The sequence below is a fragment of the Rhinatrema bivittatum genome, chromosome 3 (assembly GCF_901001135.1).
Source record: "Rhinatrema bivittatum chromosome 3, aRhiBiv1.1, whole genome shotgun sequence".
NCBI lineage: Eukaryota > Metazoa > Chordata > Amphibia > Gymnophiona > Rhinatrematidae > Rhinatrema > Rhinatrema bivittatum.
In genome coordinates this window covers 368451778-368479513 of record NC_042617.1, presented here as the reverse complement: position 1 = coordinate 368479513, position 27736 = coordinate 368451778, and the positions used below count along the sequence as shown (strand labels likewise).

Below are 27736 nucleotides of genomic sequence, written 5' to 3'. Positions count from 1 at the left end.
TGTTTATAAGGAAGGAAAGGAAGGGAAAAATACAAAATATGTCTGGAATAAGTGAGATTGTGAGACCGGAAGACAGAAGAAGTCTATTGGTTTTCTCAAGTACAGTTTTCAATACATAGCATTGGTGTTCTTAGACCTATTGTAAGTACGTTTTTTTTTATGGGAAATACAGGAAAAGGGAAGCAAAGTTTGAATGGCAGAAGGTACAGAGAAGGGCGACCAAAATGATAAGGGGAATGGAACAGCTCCCCTATGAGGAAAGACTAAAGAGGTTAGGACTTTTCAGCTTGGAGAAGAGATGGCTGAAGGGGGATATGATAGAGGTCTTTAAAATCATGAGAGGTCTAGATCGGGTTAATGTGAATCGGTTATTTACTCTTTCAGATAATAGAAAGACTAGGGGGCACTCCATGAAGTTAGCAAGTAGCACATTTAAAACTAATCGGAGAAAGGTCTTTTTTACTCAACGCACAATTAAACTCTGGAATTTGTTGCCAGAGGATGTGGTTAGTGCAGTTAGTATAGCTGTGTTTAAAAAAGGATTGGATAAGTTCTTGGATGAGAAGTCCATTACCTGCTATTAATTAAGTTGACTTAGAAAATAGCCACTGCTATTACTAGCAACGGTAACATGGAATAGACTTAGTTTTTGGGTACTTGCCAGGTTCTTATGGCCTGGTTTGGCCTTTGTTGGAAACAGGATGCTGGGCTTTATGGACCCTTGGTCTGACCCAGTATGGCATTGTTCTTATGTTCTGATGTCTTCTGAAAGCAACTTGTGGGTCCAAAATATTTGTTCAAGGGTATTCTTACAGATCACAGTTCTGGGAGGATTGACCAGCAGATATTGCATAAGGTTTGGTGCATGTGGGTTGATGATACTAAAATATTATATAGACAAACTTATGTTGGAAAGAGAATATGGTGGTAATATCTCACCAGGTGAGTTAATGTTCTTTTTCTTACACTAACTGTATACTTGCTGGGCAAATAAACACCACTACCCAAAACTTGAACCAGCTATATATGCTGCAGCATGATTTTAACGCTCCTCACCTCTGATCTGAAGTGACTCCAGCAAAATGCTGCTCCTCGGACCCTGGCTAAAACTGTCTATATAGGTCCTCCAGCACTGGCTTGATGACATCACATCCTCCATGAGTATTTAAGGAAGTCCTTTGCAACCAGCCAGTGACTCAGCAACAGATCTCCTGCATTGCAATGACTATTGCTATGGTCTCTTTGCCCTGCCTGTGTCCCAGTCCCCTGTCTTGGCTTGTCTGTGTTCTCCCTTTTCTTCTCAGACTTCTGGCTACTCATCTGGACTGCTGCCTGCCCTGACCCCTGCCTGGACTCTGATATCCTTGCTCACTGCCAGCCCTGACCCCTGCCCAAGACCTATCTTCCTCAGACTGCTCCATACTGGATGTTCGCCTAAGCCCTGCCATCCCCTGAAACCCAAGGGCTCAACCTGTGAGGAACGGGGCTAGTATAGGTGAAACACCAGCTCAAGCCCTGGTAGAGTGAGTCCACCTACGGTCAGTATGGGCCTAATGGGTCTACCTACTAGGCTGTATCAGCCATGCCACAGTCCCAAGGGCTTACATCTGTAAGAATGAAGAAAAACCACTGCCGAGCAACTACTATAAGTTAATAGGGGCAGTCTCTTGTTCATCAACAATAAGTGTGTGTTCCGGTAGCCAAATGTGCATGCTGAAACTGAAAAGGCACTGTAAACAGTACATACTACCCTATTATAATGCACCTAACAAGCTGTACATTTGTAGGTGCTTTAGAATAAATATTTTTAATGTAAATGTTTTACAAGGTAAAGGACCCCGCCACCACCACAGCCAACAGCGAAAGATTCCAACAGGTAACTACTAAAACTGGCGGCTGAACCCCTTGAGGTGGATTTTTAACACATCCCAAGCAACTCAAGAACATTTTAGAAAACTTGGGTTCTTAAGGGCCTTTCCCAAAGCAGATGTCAGAAACAGAGCTGGTCTTTGGAGCACTACATGTAAAAACTATGTAAATAACCAAACTGAAAGCCAATCAAAAGCGAAGACAGCCTGACAAACCGGTCGGATCTGTGAACAGCTGCCAACACAAAATAAAGAATTAAAGAAGCCAAAAAAGCAGTCATTGGCATCCATAGGCACAAAATTCTAGCCGAGTGACATTCCAGAATCAATGACCATATAGAAATCGTTTTCCAAACTTACTCATATACATTAAAAACCACTGCCACTTGAAGACACTACACAAAGATCTTACCCATGCTCCAGATGCTCGCCCAGATATAACATGGCAGAAAAGCAGATGGATCAAATGGGGGTCTCTTGCATCTGCGTACTGTAAGCAGCATTTGTGGCATGATTAACGTGAATTTTCAATAGCAAACATTTATTTATTAAAACTGCATGAGGTGCAGAGATGTGGGGAGGAAAAATTTTTAATTTCTAAAAATTCATTGGTTTCATAAAATTCGTTAGTAATAACGAATGGATGCCAATGTTACAGTATATTAGGCAAGCTTGGCAGTTCCACAAGTTGTCAATGTTTTTCAGGAAGACTATAAATATTTTTATTGATTTGTTAACAGGAGGATAAAGGACACTCGCACGATATGTGAATTTTTGAACTTGCTTTTTGATTTGGATTAACACAAAACTAAAAATCTCTTCATCTCCTACCAAAAGTGAGAGCAAAACCAAAAAAGGGACATTCATTTGTGTTTAACCTGCAGTACACCAAGCACACAAAGCAGTGTTTATTTTCCTGATCCGGAGGAAGATGGAAGCAGTTGTCTAAGATCCATTAGCTTTTTAGTGCATACAGGAGATTCATAACTCTTCCCGCAAGGCGAGGTTTGAAACCCAGCTGCCAGGAATGGCTCAGTCTGAAACAGATCGCATAAACTCCAAGGGGGCCAGTGGGAAGAATAAGAGGTTAAGGATAAGGGAACAAACCCACAGAATTCAGCAGCCTTCTAGGGAATTAACGCTGCCCAGCGTGGAAGCAGCTTTTTACTCCTTTTCTTTTTAGAAAGCAAGCCAAGAAAGAAAGTAAAAGGTAGCCTGTATTGTGGGATGCAATTCAGGATCAAGCAAACTTATTGGTGAAACAAGAGGTTAACACATGAAGGCAGAAATTTTGAAAAAAAAAAAAAAAAGCCCAGTAGTGTCACACTGCAGCAGAGACTAGAAGCAGCCATGCAGGCAGCTCAGAAAAATAGGGAGCACTTAGAGGGGGAGGGGGGGGAAGAAAAGCTAAAGAATGTAAGCTATTATATTACAGATATCCTGACAATCAGACCAATGGACACCCCCTGTATTAAGAGAGAGTTAAGGAAGCTGGGATGGCTGTGTCACAGTTTTAACCTGACAACGGAACAGGTAACAGCTTTAAGGAAGGGTCAAATTCAGAACAGAGAACATGACGGACGCGCCCCAACACCTACCACTGGCATATTTAACTCACCATATGCACCACTAGAAAAAGAAATTGCAGGGACAGGACAGAGTAGAAGTGATGCCCCTGCAATCTCAACAGATTCCACTATGGTAAAGACCGGAAATTAAGAAAGTGATGATTCCTATGTCACCGACAAGCAACCAAAAAAAAAAAACAACAAATGGCAAATTTGATGCCAACAGATATGAAAGCAGCAGCAATCAATATTTGGTCCATAAAGTCTACAGACTGCCATAAAATGGATCTCTCAATTTTATTTATTTTTTTTTTTTTTAAAGAAAGAGGCTTGGCAGACACAATCATTGTTAAGTTATTCCTAGAGCAGAGAGATACAATGGGCCATAAGTAACTAAACTACCAGGAGAACCAAGCCCACAAGCAAGTCTATGGGTAGTGATGCCCATAAAGATTCTGAAATCCTCTTCCATCTGGAGATCCAGGGTCAAAGAGAACCAGTAGAAACATACAGGATATAACACAGAGGTCCTGCCTTTAACATGACGCCAGACAGATAATGAGGTAATGTAATTAGAACAACAGTTATGAGACAAGATAAGCAGTTTACTGCATAATGTTTACCATGAAAGATTCTTCTTTCAGATGGCACTAGGATGTATAGCAAGGTCGACATTCCAGATAGAGTGGGAAAACATGTGGCATGACTGAAGAAAGCTCAAAGTGTGGTCAACAGTTGGTCAAATAAGATGTAATGCAAAAAAAGTGTACCTAGGATGCTTACGCGGATGTATTTTATACTTTTTATCAGGTTTTGTACATTGCCTGGAACACTGGACGGGTGATTAAAAAATGGAAATAAAAATAAATAAATGAAGGAATCCAAGGCGGCAGTAACTGATGGGGGTACAAGTTACTGGACTGCAGAGTGATCCAAAACAGTGCTGAAAGCCAGGGGCAAAAGAACGGGAGCATGAAGGTGCACAGGGAGGCAATCATGCCTCTCTACAAAATCATTGGCAAGACCTCATCTGGAACCAAAATATCAAATTCTGAAGGCCACATCGCCATAAAAATGTAGACTGCAGATACCAGTTTAGCTAGCCTTTGAATCCCATTGGTTTAGCTGGCTCCTAGTGAGTCACTCATTCCAGTAGGGACCATCATAGTGCAACTCCTTTTTATGAGTTTCTGGTGCTTTTAATAATATTCATGTTTTAATTTAAAACAGTAGCAGAATATATCTGAGGCTTCCTGATGCTAAGGCTGTCCTCAAATCACTATTTTGTAACTTTTCCAAGATGAAGATCATTTGCTGATTTTCTTCCTACCTCTTTCACCGACATCACTGCCCCATCCCCTTTTCAATGCCGCAGAAGGAGCTTCCCTCTCCCCCCAGAGAGCAGAAAGAGTAACAGGCAGCTCTCCAATGCCCGTCTTACTCTTCCTCAAGCCTTTTTTTTTTTTTTTTTTTGGCAAATCAAATTGAAAATATCATGGCTTCTCTCCCTAGCCCCAACAGCCTGACTCGGCAGATAAGGATAATTTTCATTGTCCTCCGTTACCTCTGCATGGCTAGTCAATACAGCCCTGCTCTGTCAGTCCTAACTAAGATTGGGCAGCACCAACGGGCAACTAAAAAAGGGCACTCCACTACAGCTCCATCACCAGGTTAAATTTAACATTCATACTTTTTACCCTATTACAACATAAAGAACCCAAAGAATGCCCAAAATGCCACATGTAATTTTTAAAACGTCCCAATCAGAGAGGCCATAAATGCTTCCAATATTACTTCACTCAGACCAAACCCGCTCCATTACGAAATAGCCTCCTTGTGCCACAGAGGGGAAAAAAAAAACAAATAAGGTGGTCTTGCCAGCCAAGGTGTAAAGAGCTAGGCTTTTCCCATTTTTGGAGAGCTTACAATAACTGAGTTCCAATCTAATCTCTACTAGTACCAAGTTCCATAACAATGGGGTCTCCACCGAGAAAGCTCTAGTTTATAAACTGACTTGCCTCATCACCTTAAAAGAAAGAATGACTAAATCTCAATTGCCATTTTGGATGATACCATTCCAATTTATCTTTTAAAACAGGCCAGGCCAGGTTATTCCTTCTTAAAAGCTCAGAATGTGATCACAATTTTAACCTGTGCCTATGCCTCCACCCCAAAGCCAGTACAAATCTCAGAAACCACAGTAATAGAAGCCCCTCTGAACAGCCTGAAACAACCCTAGCAACTGCATTCTGGACTACCAGAAGCCTATGAATGAGCCACATTGGGAAGCCCACACATAGGCCATTACAGTAATCCAGATATGACCATAACCCATGCTTTGGTAAGATCACGTTTAAATCTGTTTACTAAAAACATAATGCACTAACCATGCCTAGGATGTAATTGTTCCTGTTGCATGCCAAGAAAATACACAACATGTATACCACTTTTGTTTTCCATAATTCTGAGACCTCCCCTAACCCACCCCCAACTCCCACCAATCCTTTTGTAATGCCTACATCCATCCTCTGTCACTATCCTACTTCAAAGTTCAATCTGAAATCATTAAGTAACATACCGCATACCTTATGTGAGAAAGAAGAAATACCGTGCATCAAAAAGTATTCAGACCCCCTTCGTTTTTTCCACATTTTGTTACAGCCTTATTCTAAAATGGATAATATGCAAATTTTTCCCTCCTCACTCTACACACAATACACCATAAAGAAAGCGAAATCAGGTTTGTAGAAATGCATGCCTCCAGCATAGCTGAAATCACAGATGAGGGTGGGCCAAGCTGTGAGAATGGAGCCAGGTCTTTCAATGGGACCAGATCCTGCCACAGCAGGCCCCACTCCATGTTGCATCCAACAGCTTTACCAGATCTATATAACAAAGCCTCCTTGGCCAGTCTGGGGCTACTAAAATAACTAGAGATGAACTGTTCCTTTTTTTTTTGTCTTGTTTAGAAGAAGCCATGGAGGAAGACATACAGTAGGCTGATCCATGGTTATGGATACATAAGTGTGTCTAATCCACTGGAATCTGGCTCTGCCATATGACTGAAGAATGTGTCAGTCTTGGCATTTGTCTGTCACCATTTAGGTCCATGCCTGAACAACCAGTAGTCCACTATCAATTGGAAGGCTTCTGAACCCAAGTTGGATCCTGGGTCCAACTTGTTCCTGCTTGGAGATTTTCCTTCTCCTCTACATAGGACGCTGAGAGGTGGAGAATATTGTCCTCTCCCCACTGGAATAGCTGGGTCATTTTTTGTACAATTTGTCACAAGAAAAGCAATGTAAATTCACAATTGTATGCCAACCAATTGCATTTACTATATATATATATATTTATTTATTTATTTATATATATATATATTTATTTATTTATTTATTTTTTAATTTAAATTAAGAGAACTATAATATAATTTATCAGATACCTCATGAGCAAGCCTGTCGGCGTGTCTCTGTATGTATTTTAAGAGACCGCCTGGTCTATTCAATCATTTGCGGTCTGTTTTCAAAAATAGACTTGCCTCCATGTAACCATATTTTGAATTCAAAAAACACTTGAATATTTTATCAAACCCCACAAGGGTCACACATGAAAATGTCCAAAAAGACTTTAATATTCTTTGTATTCTCAATAGGCTCAACAACAGCAGAGGTTTCACAATGTACGCTTCATCAGGAGCCTTGTTAATATCGTCGAATATTCATTTAAACCTTATGGATCTTTAATATATGTTCCAGCTCTTTTTGTGATTTCATTTTTTGTGCAACCATGAGGCTGCAAGTGCCCCTTTGTATGTTTACATATGTAACTGCTGTGGCATTGTTACATATGTTCCTCTTAGGAGGAAAGGAAACACTGTCCATCCAGCCCAATGGCTCGTCTCTAGTCTGTTTATGGATCACTGCGCCTTTTCCCTTGACCAATGCCCTGGTAGAGAGTCCTCCAATCACCAATACTTGCATCCGTCATGACTAGGATCCAGTCAGGAAACCCTAGGACTATCCCTTGCTGCAGGCTGAAGGACTTATCTACCACTCCAGACTTCTGCTTATCTTCAAGGGGCCCCATAGGAGAAATCTTGTAATCGTGGGAGAAGGGTGACCAACGTGATAATAGAGCTGCTGAAATAGGTATGTGACCAGATCCAGTGAAGAGGCCATAGCTCTAAATGATGAAGGTAGTCCCACATCTTGGAGGACTCCTGAGCCTGGAAGGCCTTTACCTGGACTTAGCTTGGCTGTTCTGTTGGACGATAGCCTTTTCTTGTACTGAAATGAGCCTCCCCACCAAAAAATAAATAAATAAAAATAAAACACACACAACTCTACAGAGTCTGAGATGGCACCAGATTGCTCTTCGTAATGTTTATTACCTAATCTAGCTATTGTAGGTGCTGGATCACTATATCTCCAAGGCCTGGTGACTCTCCTGGGTTGATTTGGCTCTTATGAGCAAAATCATCCAAATACAGATGTACCAAAATGCCCTGCTTGCACAGGGCCACCGCAACTATGACCTTGGTGAAGGTAGTAGGTGCTATTGTCAGGCCAAAAGAGTAAAGCATGAAGCTGAAAATGGTCAAAAGGCTCTGGTAGGACCACCAAACGGGAGTATGGAAATAGCTTCTTCTAGATCTGGGGGAGCTACGTATTCACCCTCCCTTACTGATGCAATGACTGAATGAAATGTTTCCATTTAGAAGTAGGGTGCATGTAGACTTTTGTTGACCCCCCCTCCCCCTTTTTAGAGATAACAGTGGGCAGAAGGATCAGTCTCATGACCCCTTGTTCATGAATATCCTAGAGGAAAGGCAAGATAGGGGAGCTATGATAGAGTCATTCAAATATCTCAAAGGTTTCCATGCACAAGAGGTGACTTCTTTCAATGGAAAGGAAGCTCTAGAACAAGGAGTCATGAGATGAGGGTGAAAGGGAGTAGAGATTCAGGAGTAATCTTAGGAAATACTTCTTTACAGAAAGGGTAGAAGATGCATGGAACAGCCTCCCAGTGGAAGTGGTGAAAAACAGTTCCTGAATTCAAGAAAGCATGGGATAAATACAGGGATCTCTAAGGAAGTGATGCTAAATTAATTGGACGGTTGGGCAGACTGGATAGGCCATACGGTATTTCTGATGTTATATTTCTATGTATCACTAACATATCTTTAAAAAAAAAAAAATAGTTTTACCATATTTGCTATTTTTTCTTTTATTATTTGATTCTGAATTCCTAACTACTTTCCCAGCTTCTAATTTTTCCAGATATTGTTACTTTCTGCAATCTCTTGTATTTATGAATGCTAACCTTTTCTCCCTTACCTTTTCAGCAACTTCTTAAAAAAAAAAAAAAAGGCTTTTTTGTCCTCCTCCCTTTATTTAGGTTCCTAACAAAAATATTAGTTGCCCTTTCACCCTCTGCCCTTCTACTTCCCCATCCAGCCAACAATTCCTTGAGGTGCGCCCCCATTCTGAGAAAGTTAAGTTTTCCTGAAGTCTTGGACCCTCGCCTTAGAGCTGAAAATTGCTACGACAGTTACATTTACTCGCCCAACTCCTTTGAAAGTGGCCTTCAATAAAATGCTGCCGCTAAAATAATCAAGCTTAAGAAATTTCACTATAAATCTTTAAGGCATATTAACCAAAAACTGATCAGAATAGCCATCTTCACTTCAAATCAGCTCCTCCTCCCCTTTTTTCCCTTTGGAAGAACAATTCACAACTCCAGAGCAGGATTCTTCCCCTTCCCTTATTGCTTAACTGCTGACAATGAAGGGGAGCTGAGAAAGGCTTCCTGGCTAGCTCTAAGAGGAATGTAATATGACAGGCCAGGAGGGTGAAGTCCCCGGCCTGCCTTAACATGGCGACCGGGCAGGCTTCCCTCCCATGCAGACCCCCCGGGGGCCTTCTTGGGGGTGGACCAGCGTTTCTTTCCCTATTTCTTCTTCTCTTGTCCTCATGGGGACTTGAACCCCAGAGGTGGGAGCATCCTGTGGTTGCCTGGTTCCCCACAGGGTTTGGGGCGGGGAGGACTGTGCCCATTTTAAGCCGGCAGCATTAGTCCCTCCCACCTTTCACCCACTTTGTCTTCCGGGTTCGGCCTCCTACCCTTCCTCCCTTCATGCTCATTGTAAACGTGCCGTGTTGTTGGAATGGTGGGGGAGCCGATTCCTCGGTAACTCCAAAAGTCTAACACTGGTTAGCTTCATACGCTGAGTGATTGGACCTGATGTCTGTGTACATGTAGGCGGGGGTCGTCACCCCCGAGGCCGTGGCAGGACAGTGCAGTTGCCACCAGGCTGCGGAACTTTGCCCATCTATTGCAATCTTCCTTCATAAAACCTAAGCTGCTTTCAAGCCAAAGAAGTAACAATCCTTTTATGATCTTAAATAATTCCTGTAGCCACTTCTGGGCAACATATGTCACATGAGTAAAAAAAAAATTGCTAATGCATTTTCTAATCTATATCATTTATAACGGTCTAGCCCCTTCACGGGGCACATAAAATGAGTTCGCCTGATGCCCGTTTGTAAGCCAAGCACCAGTCTCTCATGAGTACCATAAAAAGTGGTCAAGCAGATGATGTAGTGACCCCGGCTAAGTGACAAGAGCTATAATTTATCATGCGATAGGGGTCACAGAGTGGGGGGAGAAGCTATCTTCTTCCATGGACTGACAGATGCCTTGGGACTTAGGTCTCACACAAGGGGTACTGTCAAATAGGCCTTTATTTTACCAAAGTCTGGGGTTACTGGCAGAGTCAGAAATCTTAAAAAGCGATTTCTCACTAGTAGCAGCATCAAAGCACTTTTCTTCCCAAGTTTCATATCAATGGGCAGACAGCTCAAAAATTATGCCCATTCTTCCTCAGTTCAGTACAAAATGGTCCACGCGATTCTTCTCATCCACGATGCCATCAGCATAGTCTGAACGCCCCTAAAAGCACCACAGTGTTGTGGTTCATAATCCTTGCAGGCCGTCACCGGATACCTCCCAGGAGGCGCGCAAAGGTTCATTGGTCTCCCACGTTTAGGCCCCACTGGACTGCAAAACCCAGGAGGCCCTCAGGAAACTGAAAAGCCTCCCCCCCCCCACACTCTCCTCTCTGCAGCAGGAATCCCCCCGATCCCCATGCTCACCACCATTTTATAGTAACCCAGGGAAAACTATCCCTTGTGGCTCTTCTGCCACACTTTTCTCATAAGAGAATACACCAAATCCCTTCGGCCACAATTACATTTCATAATAAGCCACAAAGAATGAGCCAGCAACATTCCCCCCCCCAGAACAGCATTTCTAGTGACCAGGCCCTACAAAAGGGGTCCCCTATCACATTGGACTGCACACATTTCCTTCTGCTGCTTATAAAACGTAATTTATACCAAGGTCCTTTAAAAATCAGCGTCATCCTTGTTTTAAAGTTTACATAATTCTGCACTAAACCAAAAAAACACAAACAATTTTTTTCCCTTCGGCAAACTCGGTATTATGCAACAGGGGCTATCCTGTCCACAGCCATACTTAACTCACAGATCCAAGTTTCTGCTTGGGACTTTGAAGATTTACCCATTAACTTATGTTCAAGATTTCCTAATATAGTGAGCAAATTATCCAACTTAAGCATCTTTCTCAATCTTATTTCACAACACTACAACCTAATGAAAGAAAGATCAAGACATGACCTGACCAAGATGGTGGAATCATTTTTAGTTCTTTGATCACCAGTTCTACTGAATCTGAAGTTAAATCTGTAGTAAAAAACCAAATTCAGAGCATTCCCCTTTGATGCGAGTAGGATCATTTATCAATTGAGAAAAGCCAAGCCGACCCCATAGCAGCTGAATTCTGCTGCAGAGCCAGATAATGAGCTATCGATGTGAATGTTAAAGTCGCGGCCCTGAGATTCTGTCCTAACATTGGTGATCAGTTGAGATGAACTTGGTAAGTCATGCATCCTGATCTTTGGTAGCTCAGACTAGGAAGGTTTTCTAGATGGTATAACCTTAATCATCCTGCCGGAGACAGTACGACTGAGCTCTCTGACTTACTGGAAGAGAGTTCAGGCAGCAATAATCCAAGCTCGGCTCTTGGCCCCAGTATAAATCCATTTAGTTTTCAGGAAGTAGTCTAATCCCTTCTGTTCCCCTGTTTATCTTTATTAATTGAGGGCAGCTTAGGCCCTGCTATAAAAGTTAAATGATGTGCAGTGCGGGTCAGCAGCAATCTTCTAACACTAGGAGGTTCAAGGGGAGTGAATTTAGCAGGTGAGTGATAGGCGGGCCCTTCCCTCAAAGGGAATGGGGTCCCAGCGAGATTATATATCTATATAAAAGGGGATCACCAAAGTAATACTACTGAGAAGAGGGGAACCCTTAATATAAGAAAACAACAAAGCAACAGCGCAATGTGGTTAAAGCTTTTTTCATTCACACTAGCTATTCTTACCAGCAGCACCACCACCACACCATTCACTCAAACAAAACAAACTCGTCGTGCCCTCACAAAAAGCTGACCAAATGTACCCTCAACAATACATTTCTACATTAGCAGAAATTCTGAAGAGGATGTCAGCACATTAGCTCAAAAACAGAAAAGCTAAAGAAACCATATTAGTTCAATGCCTCATCAGTAAACCTTCCTGGGTACGTCAGTCGGCTTTTTGTGAAGGTATAAAAAGTCGAAGTTTTATTTATTTATTTTGTATAACTTTTTATTTAAAAAAAGTACCAAACAGCACATAACAGTGCCACGAATACAGTACATACACCAAACATACATACATCATTATTTCTTGAACAAAACTAGACAAGCCTGCTCCCCTAAACCTGGGCGTGATTATAGAATTTCCAGTAGCGATCCCAAACCCTCATATAACACATACCATCGTCCCGCAATTGAAAAGTCAATTTCTCAATCAGTGCGATATTATGCCCTACCAACGGCACCAATTTCCATGTAGTAGCTATGTAAGGTGAACAAAAAACAAGGGTGCTTCCCTGAAATCTCCTGGGCCGGCAGAGAGGCTTCGGATCCCCCTGAGGGAGCCAGACCACTGGCTGTCCGGGGTCTGAACTGATCAAGGGTATCCAACCCCCCACCCCCACCCCCCCCGTTCGCCCGGCTCCAAACCCGAGGGATGGCCCTGCCACCTCGAGGCGCAAAATTTTCCTTTACAATCCAGTCAGTCAGGACTGCAGGGTTAGCACCTCTACCATCTGCTGGAGGCAGAGAAATACTGAGGGACTGCAGGTGGCACTCTCGTATATGTGGCAGTGCCCAAAGTTTTGTTCTCTACCTCCAGGATGACTAAAACCCATTTGTCTGGACTGATCTGGATATGTTCAGGAACTGTAACCGCGCAGCAGAAGCTTAATCTGCACACCATGGGCACAGAGCGAAATCCGGCGTGTGTTCCACCCCTCTGCCAGCCTTTGGAGTATATGTGCAGTGCCAGCGCTCTTCCACCGGAAGAAAAGGGTCTTTAGACAGGCAAGATTGTATAGTACTGAAGGAGCCCTCCCCAGCACGTCACCACGTAGGAAAGCCTTCCCCCCCCCCCCCCCCCCAAAGGAGTAGGCTCTGACCAGCTCCAGCCCTCTTCATGGCGTTTATCCAGTACCTTCACTAATTTATCATAGTAAGGAGGAGTTTGATCAGGCAGATCAAATTCAAATTTTAAATCAATAAGTTACTTCACCAATCCAGCCTCGTACATTTGACCTAAGCATCGTAATTCTTCTTCCCACCAAAGCTTAGCTTCCTCGCTAAATGAGTGAACTGTCAAGGGCAGGATTGCACCATAGAAGGGACATTGCCACAGGGTGCGTGCCCCCCCCCCCCAGACCCCCGATCCCCAGACCCTTGCACTAGACTTCCACACACGTAAAGGTGTTTGAGGTAAGCAGACACCTATGGCCACATGTCTGCCTCCAGCGGACAATGGGGATTGTAAAAGAAATTAGATGAAATCTGTCTCTCCCGCTGGTTCCTCCTCCAGTGAGTACAAGAGTAAGATTTTGTCCCGGAATAGCCAGGTGAATATCCCTGCCAGGCAAGTCACCCAAAAGTAAGCCTGCAAATCTGGGAGAGCTAGTCCCTTGTCTAAGTCGCTACAGAGTTTGCAACTTTACCCAGGTGGGTTACCCCACAAGAACCTGGGGTCAACATCTCATTAAACTGTAAAAAAAAAAACCACACACACTACTTGGCAAAAAACAAGGCATGTGCTGGAATAGGTATAACAAGCAAGGGAGGATATTCCTTTTTATTGCATTCACTCTACCCATCCAAGATATGTAATACCCAAATCACTCCCGTAGGTCTTATTGCCTCTTATTGAAAACCAGAGCATAAATAAGTTTGTATAGGTCCCGCTTCTCACAGTTTGTATAGGTCCCGCTTCTCACAGATTAGTGGAGTGGAGGCTACTCCTCCACTCCACTAATCTGTTCTCCCTCAAAGTTAGGGTTAGTAAGAGATCATCATCTGTATACAAGAAAATTGTGTGCATCTGGCCTACCACCCAAAAACCTTGAATTACTGGGTCCAGGTAAATTTTCTGTTCAAGCACCTCTATTGTCAAATCAAAAAGTAGGGGCAAGAGTGGATATCCTTGCCTCGTCCCCTTCTGAATAGGGAAAGAAATCTGAAAGATTTTCGTTTGTGAGAATCTGGGCTCTCAGACACGCATACAAGGCTTTGATTCAAGTAATAAATCGAGGGGGCATACCTTACTTTTCTAGGTCAGCAAATAGAAATGGCCATGTAGCCCAAAGGTCTTCTCCGCATCCATTCTTATTACCAGTCCCAGAATCCCGTCTCTGCTTGCTAATGGAATATCATCAAAACAGTCTCTGGGTGTTGTTAGTGGAATACCGTCCCTTCAAAAATCCCATCTGTTCATCCCCTACCAGATTTAGGATTCATCTCTCAAGGCGCAGTTTGCAATATTTTGCTAATATTTTAATATCTGTGTTTAATAAAACTATAGGTCTGTAGGATTCAGCATCAACTCCCTCTCGTCCCTTTTTATGTGTAAGAGCGATAATCATATCCATAAGGCAGCCAGATGCCTCTGGGCGAGATTTTGAAGTGTTTAAAAAGGAACTGTAAAGATCCTTTCTCTGGAAAAAAAAATGTATAAAAATCCAGAGAGTAACCATCTGGGCCGGGACATTTCTTCCTCAGCAAGACAAATACTTTCAGCAGCTCATCCCCTGATATAGGGGTCGTGAGGCACTTCCTCTGCCTCTCTGTCAAAAAGGTCAAAGGGTTCCCTCTCAAGTATTATCGTGTCAATGAGGGTCTGCTCGTTAGAGTACAACCAAGAAAAATAAGATCTAAAACCTCTCACTGATTTCCCCCAGAGAATGTGTAATAGTACCACAGAGTTTACAGATTCCCATAATTAGTTTGTTGTGTCTGATGCCTTAGTAATAATGAAAAGCTCTTTCAATACTATTCATCTGCAGTCCCTTAATGTCTGCCCTGCACTTCTCAAGTGCCCTATAAGTCCTGTAGGACTCCATACATTTATGAGGCAACTCCAACTGCCTTATGCACCCTTACGGAGACTGTTCCCTCACAGTCTTTCTCTTTTAGCTTGTGAAGCATAGCTAATAGTTTTCCCATGTAGCACTGTTTTAGAGTTTCCCACAACAGATGCAGTATATATTCTCCAGAATTATGAATTTCAAAAAAATTCCCTTGATGGGCTCCCTAATCATGGCATAAAATGGCTCATCTCAACAGCGAGATATTTAACAACCAGCTTTTTGCCTGCATGCAAAGACAGTGCAAGTCTCATAGGTGGAAGAATTGGACTGTGATCCAATATAAACCTAGGTAGGATACCCTAACCTAGGCAGCAACGATCTAGAGCACACACACAAAAAAAAAAGTCTATACAATGTTCATTCCAGTTCTGATTACTCTTTTCATAAGCTTAAAGAGGCATGGGAACTGTCAAACAAGCAATTCTTTGTGTACTTGTAAGGAAGGCATTATGGTTTACAATTGTGTAAGGGGGATCTGAACCTACTGCCCCTTTCTGAAGAGTAGGAGACATTTTTGGAAATCATTCCTAAGTTTAATAAAATTGCCATTTGGGCGGATCATTTAAAAGCTAAATTGTCTGAATCCCATTTAGAGCACCTAGCAACACAGTGGAGTGAGGATCTGGGCATCACAGTGGAGCAATAGGATTTGAAGCTTGCTTTCTCTCGGGTATATAAGCATCTTATTTTGGCTATCTTAAAAGAAATCCAATTTGAACTCTTCTGCAAGAGTTCTGGGTTGCACTTACCATATTTGGGAGTCTGATTTATGCACAAAATGCAATGCCCAGAGGGGGACTGTATGTCATATATTCATGGGATGCATCAAAATGAAAAACTACTGGGAGGGAGATCTGTGGGCTGTTAGATCGGACCTTGGGTTGTAAAATTCCTTGGTCAGGTTCACTTTTTTTTTTTTTTTTTTTGGATCTAAAATCGATAGAGGTTTACAGCTTCCTCAAGGGGGGAAAAAAATTATCATTGTTGCTATTGTGCTTCCTAAAAAGCATATCTTGTTAAACTGGAAATCGGAAGTGCTGCCAACAGTGGGGGGGGGCATGGAAAGAACTGATGGGGCAGATGGCACAGATGGAAGGTTCTGCGGAAAAAGCGTTCTAAAACCTAAACAGATAATGATGCAAGGGTATTTGCCCTTGTGGGAGAAATTTATCAGACTACTTTTAAGCCATATCAAGATGGTGGAATCAGTTGAGAATGACTGAGTGTGGGGTGGGGATTTTGCTCTCTCCAAGGAGGTGGGTTAATAAGTAGAAAAGATTAAAAAAAAAAAAGAAAAGTCAGAGAATCCTTTGTTGTATCAGTTCTCTATATGATTATGCTGTCACTTTTATTAGGTCAGAACAAGTTGTTTAGATTGCAGTCTCTGATGAGGTCACATTGCCTTCTGTATTTTTGTATTCTCTGCGATATGAAGAAAACAGATTTAAAAAAAAAAAAAATTGTTTATACACCTGTACATTTTGTGCCATGGAAAGAAGCACATGTAGTCCTTCCCCAAGGGATTCTGTTCCCTCCCTGCATAACAAATCTCTTAACATATTACATTTTTCTGAAAACAAAAAATTAACCCCTCTATTTGCATGTCTAAAAATAGTAACCTCTACTATTTACAGAGGCCACTTTTTTTTTTTTTTTTTTTTTTTTTAATTTGCACGTGGGTGTTGATAGCCACAAGGAAACCAATCTGATCCACATGAAAAGTGGCGAGTTTTCTGAGCTCACATGGCCACCAGGAAAAGCCACGTAGCACATCCCATTCACAGGCACAGAGACTACAGACTGCAGTTCAACAATTCATAGTATTCAGACAAATATCCAGACACAGAAGCTGTGCTCCATTACCAAGCCCTCAGCTCTGTAACATACACTGCATCGGTAATGAAAAATTCATAAGATTCCTGATGCACATGGCACGGTTTTTAAATCCGCATTAATATTCCTCCATTAAAAATGCCAAGAACTTCTCCAACTGAGAACCTGGGTATTGACTAAAGACAATAGAAGGCAGCTAATAAGACCGCTGAGATGATTATTTTTGGAGCAAGGAAATTGAAGGGATGAGAGAGTTGTATATGTAAAGCTTGGGAGGAGAAAGTCAGCCAACGTTAGGAAGTAAAGCATGGGAAAATGACTGGGTGCTCATAGGAGAAAGAAGAATGGGAGCAACTGATCATGGGGGTGTGGAAAAGTTCTCCCCCCGCCCCCAAGGAGAGTGGCATTGGAGAATCCATCGATTTCCATCTCCGTACAATGAGGGAATGGATTATCGGAATTAATTTCATAATGGAAACGGAGATTCTAATAGATAAGATTAGAGGGAAACCTGGATGGGCATGGAATGTATGGGGCCCTATGTGAAAGTATTTAAAGACAAATATTGTCTTCTAGACAAATACCTTTTTAGCAAAGTATACTAGGGTTTGTGATGGAGGGGGGTGCTTTGTGGGAAGAGGGGCATTTGCTGAATTGTGGTTCTCTTTTTAGGACTAGTATCTATGGCAGGTTCTAGAGTTTGATATGATAGAGCGAGGGGGGGGGGTAATTGTTTTGCTATATTACCGGTATGAAGACATTGCATTGCCCCGATGGCCGTTCATTGCCTTCTATTATATGTAAAATTAATAAAAAGTCAATTAATTATTAATAAAAAGTAAGTAGGTCACAAAAACAAAACAAAAAAAAAAAGTGCCATGTACCAGCTTAAAACATTCCAGGACACAACCAAATCCTTTGCTGGCTTCCAAATATGCAACACCTTGGTGGAGGTTATCGGTCATGTGCATATTACAAAAGATGGGAACAGGAAGACACCATTGTTACCAACACCACTCCTGCCATTCCTCTCTCTAACCAGTTCATCTACCCCCCACCCCCCCTTTGCTTCCACGCAGAGACTCGGCAGCAGAGGGGCTCTCCCCTCCCCCCAATACAACATCTTAGACTACAAATGAAAAACGAGGTGGAAATACAGACATCTGTAGCAAAGAACACCCTTTCAGAAAAGATGTATCAAAATTATTTTGAGACATGAAACATTTGGTTATATGTCATAAGCAAACACTTCATACCAAGAGGCAGGCCAAACATTGACGTTCCTTTACCGTACGACTCATCAGGTTACCAGTATAAAAAATGCCACAAATCAAAAAAATGAGTAATAACACTTAGTTTATATTTAAAACAAATACTACTCTTACAAGTAAAATGCAGCTTATTTTGTACATTACATTCCAAAAACCTACATTTGAATAATCTCACCTATACACAAACAATGCTTGGCCCACCTTTGATCAGAAATAATTCAACAGAAGAATGCTAAGAACAGGTGGGGGAAAAATAGGTCCCAGGTTATCATATTTAAAGCTTTAGCTCTCTTATTAACCTCTGAATAGCAGTGTCTGCAGAACAAAAATACATCAAGTACCCAACAACTGCCTCAGTCAAAAGTATAAGCAAGCAAGCTTTGGCAGGAGCCAGTAAGTTTAGATAATATGGAAAGCCAGCACCATCAATGAACTTGTACCCGCCTCACATCTCCCACTCAGCCACGACAAGCACATGAAGGTAACTTGATGCAAGAGATCCATTCTTACCTCAACTGAGCTGGCCAAAGTACAGTCCCTTTCATACATCAATGGCGTTTCTGTACCTAGCAGACCGTGCAGCGGCAGAAAGGTTTAAGTAAGCGGGCATCTGATCGGAGCGGCGCACCAGCCCCGTCTTGCCAGGGTACAGGTCAGAGGAAACAAGAGCGGCTGTCACTGCCTCGTTATGCACGGGGACATTTATGCATGCGTTCGCTCGCGTAAGCCTCCAGTCTGGGAAAGAACCAGGCTGAACCAAATGAACACTGCCCGGGGGGGGGTAACCCTGCCCTGGGAAGAGAAAGAAGGGAGGATACTTACAGTCCAGGTGCTTCTTCTTGGGGCCCATCACCTCGTGCGTGGTAGCTTTACAGACAGCTCTGGCCACTGCCGATCCCGTCACGCTGTACTGAGCGGCGGCGATGCGATCCGTCAACGTCTGACCCGACATCTTCTCGTTCTAACAGAAAAACGAGGATCCGTTTCACTATTATCTACCCATGTTATATCCGGAGTATTGGGGGGGGGGAGGGGGGCACCTGGCTGCAGTGATGGCCAAGGTGTATGAGAAGGGGGGGGAGGGGGAGCAGAGGAGGCAGCCTCCCAGTTTGTCAGTATCCATGAAGGAACAGTATCCTGCCCTGCAGGAGTGGGGGTGCGCTGTAAGGGTCATCTGCAAGCCATCAGTATGTTCTCACGTGGCTTAGTGCAAAAAAAAAAAAAAAAAAGAGAGAGAGAGGCTAGGATGGTTCTTAAGCAGGTGGGTGCCTCAGAGGCCACCTCATCACCAGCCTGGGGGCATAGGAAACACCACGCCTCATCAGCTGTATAACGGATTCTATAGGTGCGGTCCAGGTAATAAGCCTGGAACCAACCACTTCAACACCTGCCACCTTTTCAGGCACTCTAATATTAACCAACTACCTGCAGGACACCATATGTAGGGACCTTCGTTTTCAGTTTTGAATTTTCCTTGGCAATCAGCGTTTATTATAATGAACATACATAAAAGAAAATCAGTGGAAAGGAAAATTTTTTCCCCTCCATAAGACGCACCCAGGACTCAGAGGGGGGGAAATTTAAAAAAAAAATGGTGTGCTAAACCGGCTCTGCTCCTGGGCGTTTTATGGAGCAATATAGGGGTGTGCATACAATTTTTTTTGTCCCCGTTTCGTTTTCGGGTCTGGGGAGGGCCATTTCGGTGCACTCCCCGGATCAGAAAACTTTTATCGTTCTTTCGTGGGAAAAAAAATAAAATTTAAAAATCCCACCCCCAACACTTCAAATGTAATTAACTACAACCCCCCACCCTCCTGACCCCCGCAAGACTTGCCAAAAGTCCCTGGTGGTCCAGCGGGGGTCCCGGGAGCGATCTCCTGCTCTGGGGCCGTCGGCTGCCAGTAATCAAAATGGCGCCGGTGGCCCTTTGCCCTTACTATGTGTCAGGAGCTACCGGTGCCATTGGTCGGCCCCTGTCACATGGTAAGAGCAATGGACGGCCGGCGCCATCTTTGGGCCGTTCATTGCTCCTACCATGTGACAGAGGCCGACCAATGGCACCGGTAGCCCCTGTCACATAGTAAGGGCAAAGGGCTACCGGCGCCATTTTAATTACTGGCAGCCGACGGCCCAAGAGCAGGAGATCGCTCCCGGACCCACGCGGACTTTCGGCAAGTCTTGCGGGGGTCAGGAGGATGGGGAGTTATAGTTAATTTTTTTTTTTTATATTCGCTCCATAAGACGCGCAGACATTTTCCTCCCACATTTGGAGGAAAAAGTGCGTCTTATGAAGCGAAAAATTAAGGTAATTTTTCCCTACGGGTTATCTTCCTTGTTTGTTCGTTATAAAGTCCCAGAGAAAATTAAAAAAAAAAAAAAGTCCCTGACTACATGCCACCTGTGTCCGGGGGGAATTAAGGCAATGAATAACTTCACCTCTTCTAGACCTGCTATGTACGGTTCCAAGCAGTCATCCAGGTGACAGCAATCACCACCAAGATGGATGCAAGATAAGTGATTCTTGTAGTTTTTGTGCTCAGATTGCACATATGGGATTAAAAAGAAAATTATGAGAGACACTGTGGTTGCAATTCAAACAAGAATATGAAAAAAAAAATCTGATCCAGAAACTAGCATGGTACATGATTATACCCGAGTACATTAGGTCGAGAGCTATGGACCATTTGGTAGTTCGACATCCCAAAAGTTTTCATAATATGATACCAATTTAACCCCGGAAACAAAGACATTTCTCAAGTCTCACTAGACATTTAAGTTTTGATTGTATTTGACAGCAATGCCATAGGTAGTTAGTTCCATCAAATGAAGCAACTTCTGAAAATCTGCCCCCACCCTTCACTGTCCCCTCTCAGAGCACGGCTATAGCAGCCATGCTGGCCTTAGTGGCCACCAGCAGTGCCTTAAGCCCCACTCGTTCTGCTATGGTGGAGGCATACTGTTATGGCCTGGCAGCACAGGGCAGCAGACATATGCTGCCAGCCTATGCCTCCCGTTAGTCCCCATTGCTCGGGGTGGTGGTGGGGGAGGGTAGCCCCACTCACATCTTTGGTTTTTACTGGGTGGCAAGCTTTTGCTTCCTGGCTTTCTTCCCTCCCCAACGAGCAAAGCTTTGTTTATCTGCCACCTCTCCTGGTTGTGGCACAGTGACAGCAGATTGGGGGGGGGGGGGGGGAGGGGCTACCTGGCTATCTTGGATTTCATTAGAGGCCTTATGCTAGGCGCTCTTGGGGTCCCCCCCAAAAGGAAAAAATTGTGCTAGCTCCAGGTAAGGATATCAAACCCTTTGGCAGGAGAAATCCTGCCTGGTTTTATTTAAGCTTAACATCCTTGCTCAAGACTACCGCAGAGGGAGCGTTTTTCACTTGGCCTTTTTGCAGATTCAATTCTGCCCATAGACTCGCTGGGCCCAGCTTTCTCTGAAGCTCCCTCAGACTTTCCGGGCACTCCAGCAAATGCGGTGCCTCCCCCTGCCTCACTGCATTTTGGGGACTCCCTGCTCAATGCTACCAGCACCTTTTGGGGGTTTCCCAAAAGTAGGCATGCCTGTGCAGTTACACACAACCTTGCATGCCTCCCAGTCTGCCTGCTCCACATTTAGTGGCTCATGAGTATCAGGTGACGTCTTCTGACCCATATTATCACCTTTGGTGAAATAAAGCGCTCGGCACCTCTCACCTCACCTTCTCCATCACTTCTTCGATGGGTGGGATGGGATATTCGAGGGTGTTTGGTCAGTGTTTGAAGCCTGTCTGGGAGCTTCTTCAATCTTCCCCACTACCTCCATTGCATTTTTGATGGGAGTGGGGAAGGTATTTAAGGAAACTGGATCAACATCCATAATTTACCCTGTATATCGGTCTCTCCTCTGGGAGAGGTTTAGCAAAGGACCTACTTAATACCCACTCCCTCCCTTTTCTGCCTTCACCCCAGCCCCCTCATCCTATAAGGGAAAATGTAGGGGGGGGAAGGGAGGAAGCCCAACGGAGGAAGGGCCGACAGAGGCATCACTACTAGATACCATCCATTCCTGCCTATGACTCTTCTTTTTCCCTCTCCCCTTCTTGGTGGGTTTTGCACTTATCTCCACCTGAGGTTCTAGGGAACCTCACTGTTCCTTAGCATTCACCTCTTCCCCAGACCTGGGCTGAGAGTCTCTCCCGGCTCAAAAAGAGGGAGGATGGCTTCCGAAGTCCTTGATGGAGGGAGAGGAACGCTCCATGGATCGGAGAGACGGGCACTGAGGGGCAGGGTCTGTCACTGCATTTCCCGGGCTCTACATGGTTTATCTGGATGTGCGCCGAGGGGAGGGAGGTTTTTTTATTTGATGCGTAGGGGGAATTACCCACCTGGGTATCAGGACAAGAAACCCCAGAGCCTTCTGCTTCCATGAGCAAAGCTCCAGTATCTCCCTGGGGGATCCCATCACCTCCTGCGCCTCCCAATCGTGCCTTTTCAAGCTCAGACATCATGCCCGGCTTGGAGGCAAAAGTAATTCCCTCTTGCATGGTGGGCCTGCTGGATCCAGCACACCCCTTCCAACCCCTTGGCAGCCTCCATCCCCGACTTGCGTGTCTCTCTGCCCTTGTTCCTCCCTTCCTTCTCTCAATCATTCATTTTCGTGCTCATCTCGTTACCTGCAGCAGCAATCCCAAACAAGTTGTTTCATTGAACTACCCGTATTTTTCACTCCATAAGACGCACCTAGGGTTCAGACGGGGGAAATTTTAAAAAATGGTGTGCTAAGCAGGCTCCGTTCCCAGGCATCTGTGCGTCTTATGGCACGTCCGTTTCCAGCAAGGGGTGTGCATACAATTTTTTTTTCGTCCCCGTTTCGTTTTCGGGTTGGGGAGGGCCATTTCGGTCCACTCCCCAGATCGGAAAACTTTTATCTTGCTATTTTGTGAAGAAAAAAAAACCCACCCCAACCCTTCAAATTTAATTAACTACAGCCCCCCATCCTCCTGACCCCCCCAAGGCTTGCCAAAAGTCCCTGGTGGTCCAGCAGTCTGCTGCCAGTAATCAAAATGGCCCTTTGGCCTTACCATGTGACAGGGGCTACCGGTGCCATTGGTTCGGCCCCTGTCATATGGTAGGAGCAATGGATGGCCGGCGCCATCTTAAAAAATGGCATGGGCCATCCATGGCTCCTTCCATGTGACAAGGACCAACCAATGGCATCGGTAGCCCCTGACACATGATAAGGGCAAAGGGCCACCGGCGCCATTTTGAGAGAGGGAGATTGCTCCCAGGACCCCCACTGGACCACCAGGGACTTTTGGCAAGTATTGGGGGGGGGGGGGGGGTTTCAGGAGTTGAAGTTAATTAATTTTTTTTTTATATTCACTGCATAAGACGCACAGACATTTTCCCCTCACTTTTGGAGGAAAAAAGTGCATCTTATGGAGCGAAAAATATGGTATTTCCTTCACAAGGATTTTGTTGAATGTTCCACTACACTTCCTTCTGCATTGATTTGAGGAGATTATCTAACATATTCTGATCCTTTGGTTTAAATGCTTCCTGATCTTGGTGTGGGTTCCCTCCCAACGCAGTTTCCTCGAAACATGACCCGTGTCGGGGGCACCATAAAATTATTAATACAAACTGCTGCTTTGGATGCTACAATAGCCTTTTTTGCTTGCCTGAAGATAATAAAATTCCTATATGAACCTGAAGGACATATTCAATCTTTTGTCCCTCCTCCTTACATTCAGTAGCATTTTCCAGACCAGAGTGGTACTTTATATCAGACATCATGAGAGGGAGAAAAAAAACCCAACCTAGTTATAAACTAAAATTGCAACACAAAAATTCTCTTAAAAAAACAGCTGCAGTATATGGGCCTACAGAAGAAATTAATCTTTCTCCTCCGCTTACTCCACACCGAACCTCAAATGCAACTTAAAGGTGAAAAAAGAAAACGTCGCCAAGGATATGAGCCGAGAGAGCACGAGAAAAACATAAACCAAGCAGGAAGGGCCCATCCCATACATCAGCCTCAGAGGCTATGGAGGTCCAGGGCCCTTCTGCTCTCCCACTTCCTCCACTTTTAGGGGTTCACGCACCCAGTATGCGAAAGAGGGATGAGAAGGCAATTTTCCCTTAAAGTCCTGCCACCCCCTACCTGAGAGAAAGACCAAGGCAGGACGGACCCCACCCAAAGCATGGCAGGTACTGGCCCCCAAAGCCCCAGGGTGCCACCAGGTACAAGAAATGGCTAGGACTTGAACCCTCTCCTGCTCTCCCCACAAACAGCAACAATTGCCCCCATTCCAGCCCACCCGGAGACAGTCAGGTCATCCCTCCTAGCCCAAACTCACTTCTAACCATGGAAGTGGCAGAACCCATGGCTGATGTGGATGGGCCCCCAGCACCTCAGTCAGACAGCGAAGGGTGGGGAGCTGAACCATGACCTGAGGCTGTTCCCCAGGGTTTCTCCGGAACAGTCTACAAGGGATGGGGATGGGGGAACCCAAGGGCCCATCGAGAACGCAGCATGGAGGGTGCCAGGCTGCAGAGAAATGCAGCCAACGGTGGAATCACCTGAGATATGGAGTGTTCTCTCCCACAGAAAATGAGCTGCACCTGCCGGAAGTCCATTCAGACCTGAGAAGAATGAGACTGCTTCTCTCTCCATCACTGGAATAGAAGAGAAGCAACCCTTACCTTCCTGCCCCCACACCCATTTCTTTCCATCAGCACCATGCCGCAAGGGGGCGGGGAAAGAATCCCCAAGGCAGAGCTGGGGAAAGACCCTAATTTACAGACCAGTTTCCCAGGACAGAGAAGGTGCCATTCTCCCAGGACCAAAGCTCGGAAGTCGAGGGAGACGGGCCTGAGGAAGCACGAGACGTAAAACTAAGAAAGGAAGGCCAAGGGCTGGCACTTGGCCGCCACTCCCGAGCAAGAAACGGATATGGCTGTGATGAAGCAGAATAGTTCTCAGGAGGTAAGGTTTAGGTCAGGCAGCAAAAAGGCCGCTCAGGCCCCGTTCTCTCGGGGGCCCTATGAATCATACACGTGTCTGGCAGCTCTGTAATGGGGCTGGCCACATGTTTACGCACACACTACCTGATAGATTTAGGTTTATTTATTTGCTCACTGTTTGCAGTAAGGGTACCAAATGACTGTAGGGCAGGGTCCCACAGACACTGGGTCCTCCTCTACATTCAGGCAAGGGGAATTCTATAGCTGGGTTTTGTTGTTTTATTTTACACACACAAAGCTCATACCGTTTCAGAGGTTAAGGCTTCTTGCCTTCTGCAGTGGAGTGACAGGATAGCCATCTGGACTTTGCAGCCCCTGCAGGCGGAGGGTGCTGGCACATGGTCCTTTTTGCCAGGCTAAATGCTGCACCTTCAGCTTGAGGACTGCACATGGACATTAACTTGTGCATTAATGCCAACGTCAACAAGAGAACATTTTTTCACCTACTGAGTCAAGGAGGTGGCACTCTGGGTGATTTCAACTGTACTCTTGAACCTTTCAACCTTGATCATTAGAAGAGCCACACCACCTCAGCAGATGTCCTAGTAAAGACAGCCTGCCACCTCTCTTTGGTCAATTTCTGACGTGGACACCTTCAAGCTACACTCATACCTGAGTGCCTCCCCTACTCTCTGATCCACTAGTGTTACTTCTCCTGCTGGTTATGTCAAGGGCCCTCGTGTGTAATGTGGAATTGGCACCCTTCTCACTACCGTCTGGTACCCCACTAAGTCACAGGCCATCCACTGGCACTACAACTCTCTCCAGAAGAAGGAAGGGCTCATGGCGGTGGTCCGGGAATTCTGCGTAAATTGGTGCAACCAAAAGGTAGACTTTTCCCCTCAATCAGTAGTCAGACATGGTAAGGTTTGGCTCAAGGTCCTCTGTCAGGAGAATACTCAAGATGCTAGTGGACTGATGGTGCAAGCTCTGGTGTTTTTGGGGAGGAGAGGTGTTCCAATTTTGAGGTGCATCTCTGGAACACTGGAGACTAGGCTCCGTTAAGCATGAGGAGTAGCAGTGAAATCAGAGTCCATGTGAGGTCAGGGGTCCCTTTCCTGCAGGACAGACACTGCAGGTTCACTTTTCTTCTATAGCTTGGAGAAGAGGAGAGGGATAAGATCCAGATGACTTCCCTGTTGTCTGTGAATGAGCTCCCCTTCACAGAACTAGAGAGGATCAGGACGAGAGCCTGGGATCCTTATACAACTTTTCCCTATACTAAGTCAACCTGCCCGGTCTTATGGATGCAGCCTCCTCAAGTCAGCGAGGATACCAGGAGGAGACTGGATAAGCTCCCGAGTCAGGTTGACTTTGTGGCCTCCCTCAGCCAGATATCCCACAGGGCATCCCCAAGCATCAACTGACCAATAACTGGAGTTTTTCAGTCATTTTTTTACTTGCAGGGACCTAATCTTCTGTGGGTCCTAGCCAAAGTCCTGTTGACAGATCAGTTGCCCCCTGTCCTGCTGGCATATGATGACAACCCTCTTACTCAAGGGGAGGGGGGAAGACCTGCAGGACATACAAAACTAGCACCCAGTCTCACTGCTATAGACAGATTATAAAATCCTAGCCAAAGCCCTCTCACTGCAGCTGGTGTCTATACCGGCAGAGATAATCTACCTGGAACAGACACATGTCCTGGGCCAAATCAAACCATTTTTTGATCATTTTTTGGTCTAGGACTAGAAAAACTTAACTGGGAGATTTGGTCTGTGTGTCACTTGATCAAGATTTGGCCTTCGACAAGGTGGATCAGTCACCTCATGGGGACAGTGCAGGCATTTTATCTATCTATTTATTTTTATTCCACTTTTCGCACTTTTTTCAGCGCTTCAAAGTGGATTACATTCAGGTTGGGTTCAACTCCCATTTCATGGATCTTCTCCACTTCTTATTCTTGAGAGGTGAGAGCCTGGCCAAGGTTAACTGGTGCTTAACAGCACCTCTGGCCTTTGTGCAGGTAGCGAGTCAGGCGTGCCACCTGTCAGGGCAACTTTATGCACTGGCCACTGAGCCACTCTTGTGCTTGTTGTGCAGGCCCTCTCACGGATCTGGCTCTGCAGGAATCTGAGTTGCAGGTTACCCTTTGCCCTATGCCAATGATATAATCCTTGTGGATCAAGACCTAGAGGATCTGGACAGGAGGAGGGCCTGCCCTCCATAAAGATGAATTGGACCAAAATGCTCAGGACTTTTTATAGGGTTACCATGGGTGGATAGAGTTGAGAAGTTACTTAAAAGTGATTTATCAAATTAACTAACATAAATAAAAACACATTTAAAAAAAATCACATTGTATAACAAATTGGGCATACATTAAACTTTTATGGGGCATGAGACCTTAAATTACTTAAGTTACAGAGGACACTGCCACAATCAAATGGCTGAAGCTTAGAATAAAAGCAGATCACCACCCAAGGTCACAAAAGGTCTCCAGCAATGGGTGGCCTACCAGAAAAATCAGTCATAGCAGTGAATTAGTTGGTAGCCAGCACACTGGGGCACCAGCTGACTGTGCCAAGCCCACCCTCAGCTTTTTGCATGGATTCAGAGGAAGCTGCTGGACATCTGGGCCAACATGAAGCAAGGCGTTTATACAGGAGTCCCGAGTC

At 44.6% G+C, this 27736-nt stretch overlaps 1 protein-coding gene across 13 annotated transcripts in view; it reads right to left on the bottom strand.

Moving 5' to 3' along the window:
* SNAP91 (synaptosome associated protein 91) overlaps positions 1-27736 on the bottom strand; it is a 384555-nt gene that overhangs the window by 353438 nt on the left and 3381 nt on the right. For 9 of the 13 annotated variants that reach the window (XM_029595501.1, XM_029595507.1, XM_029595506.1 and 6 more), the window contains exons 1-2: positions 19945-20000; positions 18933-19071 (exon numbers count right to left, since the gene is read on the bottom strand). In XM_029595501.1, coding sequence (XP_029451361.1) covers positions 18933-19062 — 130 coding nt within the window. In that variant the 5' untranslated portion in view covers positions 19063-19071; positions 19945-20000. Of the gene's footprint in view, positions 1-18620; positions 18758-18932; positions 19072-19535; positions 19559-19944; positions 20001-23112; positions 23129-27736 lie in introns of those variants that run through there. The other 4 variants (XM_029595503.1, XM_029595505.1, XM_029595502.1 and 1 more) reach the window with 4 other exon arrangements.